Source organism: Oncorhynchus gorbuscha, unplaced genomic scaffold (genome assembly GCF_021184085.1).
Source record: "Oncorhynchus gorbuscha isolate QuinsamMale2020 ecotype Even-year unplaced genomic scaffold, OgorEven_v1.0 Un_scaffold_528, whole genome shotgun sequence".
NCBI classification, from domain to species: domain Eukaryota; kingdom Metazoa; phylum Chordata; class Actinopteri; order Salmoniformes; family Salmonidae; genus Oncorhynchus; species Oncorhynchus gorbuscha.
In genome coordinates, this window is record NW_025745353.1 from 114,188 (window position 1) to 117,500 (window position 3,313).

Consider the following 3,313-nt stretch of genomic DNA (forward strand, 5'->3'; position numbering starts at 1 on the left):
CAAAAGTCTCTCTGCGTCGTCCCCACAACGTCCAATCAAAAGTCTCTCTTCGTCGTCCCCACAATGTCCAATCAAAAGTCTCTCTTCGTCGTCCCCACAACGTCCAATCAAAAGTCTCTCTTCGTCGTCCCCACAACGTCCAATCAAAAGTCTCTCTGCGTCGTCTCCACAATGTCCAATCAAACCCTGACGGAAAACAGAAAGTGGACTTTCTTGATAAAAATAACAAAAAATGTCCAAAGTTGATTTGATGCTGTGTTTGTCCTCCTACTGTAGTCCAGTACATATCCAGGTGGGTGTTGCTTGTCCCCTGACTGTCTACCTTTACCATGTAAAGACTTGTCCCCCTAACTGTCTACCTTTACCATGTAAAGACTTGTCCCCCTAACTGTCTACCTTTACCATGTAAAGACTTGTCCCCCTAACTGTCTACCTTTACCATGTAAAGACTTGTTCCAATATCAATCCATTGAATCCTCAATCCATTGTTAAGTAGTGCCAGTTCACATCCAAAATGGTGCCTTCATTCCCTATATAGTGCACAAAGTAGTGCACTTCTGACTGAGTAGTGAGTGGGTTTGGGTTGGGGTCTGGAGGTATCCCCCGGTCAGACACGCAAATATGGCTCAGTTTAGGTGCTCGTTTTGGGAGAGGAGTGGCGCCGTGGGTGCCCTGCCCTCTGGAGGTGGTGGAGGCCTAATCTCAAATGGCCCCTATTCCCTGTGTAGCGCACTAATCAGTAGTGCACTACTTTTGAGTGTACACACTGGGCCAAAGAAGTGAGAATACACTGTGGTCTAAAGTAGTGCACGACACAGGGAGTTAGGGTGTTGTTTGGGACGCAGGCCAGAGGGAGGGATTATGTTGCATAGTGGTCGAAGCTACCCAGATACTCCAGACCGGCCCGGTAACAGAACTGGTACTGGTCCTGAAACAAACAGATCAACAACAACACATCTATTACAATCAACAACAACAACAACATCATACCTATTACAATCATCATCAACAACAACACACCTATTACAATCATCATCAACAACAACAACAACATCACACCTATTACAATCATCAACAACAACACACCTATTACAATCATCATCAACAACAACAACAACAACACACCTATTACAATCATCATCAACAACAACAACAACATCACACCTATTACAATCATCATCAACAACAACAACATCATCATACCTATTACAATCATCATCAACAACATCATACCTATTACAATCATCATCAACAACAACAACATCATACCTATTACAATCATCATCAACAACACACCTATTACAATCATCATCAATATACTACTAGTAGTAGCAGCCACAGTAGTAGTAGTAGTAGCAGTTGTACTAGTAGTAGTAGTAGTAATAGTAGTAGTAGCAGTTGTAGTAGTAGTAGTAGTAGTAGTAGTAGCAGTAGCAGTTGTAGTAGTAGTAATAGCAGTAGCAGAAATAGTAATATAGTAGCAGCACTAGTAGAAGTAGTAGTAGCAGCAGTAGTAGTAGCACTAGTAGAAGTAGTAGTAGCAGCAGTAGTAGTTGTAGTAGTAGCAGCAGTAGTAATAGTAATATCAGTAGTAGTAGCAGTAATAGCAGTAGCAGTAATAGTAATATAGTAGCAGCATTAGTATAAGTAGCAGTAGTAGCAGCAGTAGTAGTAGTAGTAGTAGCAGCAGCAGCAGTAGTAGTAGTAGTAGTAGCAGTAGTAGTAGTAGTAGTAGTAGTAGTAGTAGTAGTAGTAGCAGAAGTAGTAATAGTAGTAGTAGTAGTAGTAGTAGTAGTAATAGTAGTAGTAATAGTAGCAGCAGTAGTAGTAGTAGTAGTAGTAGTAGTAGTAGTAATAGTAGTAGTAATAGTAGTAGTAGTAGTAGTAGTAGTAATAGTAGTAGTAGTAGTAGTGGTAGTAGTAATAGTAGTAGTAGTATTGGTAGTGGTAATAGTAGTAGTAATAGTAGTCGTAGTAGTAGTATCAATAGTAGTAGTGGTAGTAGTAATAGTAGTAGTAATAGTAGTCGTAGTAGTAGTATCAGTAGTAGTAGTAGTAGTAGTAGTAATAGTAGTAGTAGTAGTGGTAGTAGTAGTATTAGTAGTGGTAGTAGTAGTATTAGTAGTGGTAGTAGTAGTAATAGTAGCAGCAGCAGTAGTAGTAGTAGTAGTAATAGTAGTATTAGTAGTGGTAGTAGTAGTATTAGTAGTGGTAGTAGTAGTATTAGTAGTGGTAGTAGTAGTAATAGTAGCAGCAGTAGTATTAGTAGTAGTAGTAGTAGTAGTAGTAGTAGTAGTAGCAGTAGTATTAGTAGTGGTAGTAGTAGTAGTAGTAATAGTAGCAGCAGCAGTAGTAGTAGTAGTAGTAGCAGTAGTATTAGTAGTAGTGGTAGTAGTAGTGGTAATAGTAGTGGTAGTAGTAATAGTATTAGTAGTGGTAGTGGTAATAGTAGCAGCAGTAGTAGTAGTAGTAGCAGCAGTAGTATTAGTAGTAGCAGTAGTAGAAGTAGTGGTAGTAGTAGTGGTAATAGTAGTGGTAGTAGTAGTAGTAGTAGTAGTAATAGTAGTGGTAGTAGTGATAGTATTAGTAGTGGTAGTAGTAATAGTAGTGGTAGTAGTAGTAGTAATAGTAGTGGTAGTAGTAGTAGTAGTAGTAGTAATAGTAGTAGTGATAGTATTAGTAGTGGTAGTAGTAATAGTAGTGGTAGTAGTAGTAGTAATAGTAGTGGTAGTAGTAATAGTATTAGTAGTGGTAGTAGTAATAGTAGTGGTAGTAGTAGTGGTAATAGTAGTGGTAGTAGTAGTAGTAATAGTAGTGGTAGTAGTAATAGTAGCAGCAGTAGTAGTAGTAGTAGTAGCAGTAGTATTAGTAGTAGCAGTAGTAGAAGTAGTGGTAGTAGTAGTGGTAATAGTAGTGGTAGTAGTAGTAGTAATAGTAGTGATAGTAGTGGTAGTAGTAGTAGTAGCAGTAGTAGAAGTAGTGGTAGTAGTAGTGGTAATAGTAGTGGTAGTAGTAGTAGTAGTAGTAGTAATAGTAGTAGTAGTAGTAGTGGTAGTAGTAGTGGTAGTAGTAGTATTAGTAGTGGTAGTAGTAGTATTAGTAGTGGTAGTAGTAGTATTAGTAGTGGTAGTAGTAGTATTAGTAGTGGTAGTAGTAGTATTAGTAGTGGTAGTAGTATTAGTAGTGGTAGTAGTATTAGTAGTGGTAGTAGTAGTAGTAATAGTGGTAGCAGCAGTAGCTGGGCTGGTCAATCCCTGTAGATGTGGCCCAACAGTACAGACACTACTAGTAGAAGTAGTAGTTCTCGTTCTCC

General features: G+C 38.6%; 1 protein-coding gene across 1 annotated transcript in view; it reads right to left on the reverse strand.

The window, feature by feature from the left end:
• Positions 1–320: 320 nt before the first annotated feature.
• The window catches only part of LOC124018472 (receptor-type tyrosine-protein phosphatase S-like), a 36,955-nt gene continuing 33,962 nt past the window's right edge, over positions 321–3,313 (reverse strand). The window contains 1 exon segment of the mRNA XM_046333801.1: positions 321–928. Within this exon segment, the coding sequence (XP_046189757.1) occupies positions 860–928 (69 nt within the window). The 3' untranslated portion in view covers positions 321–859.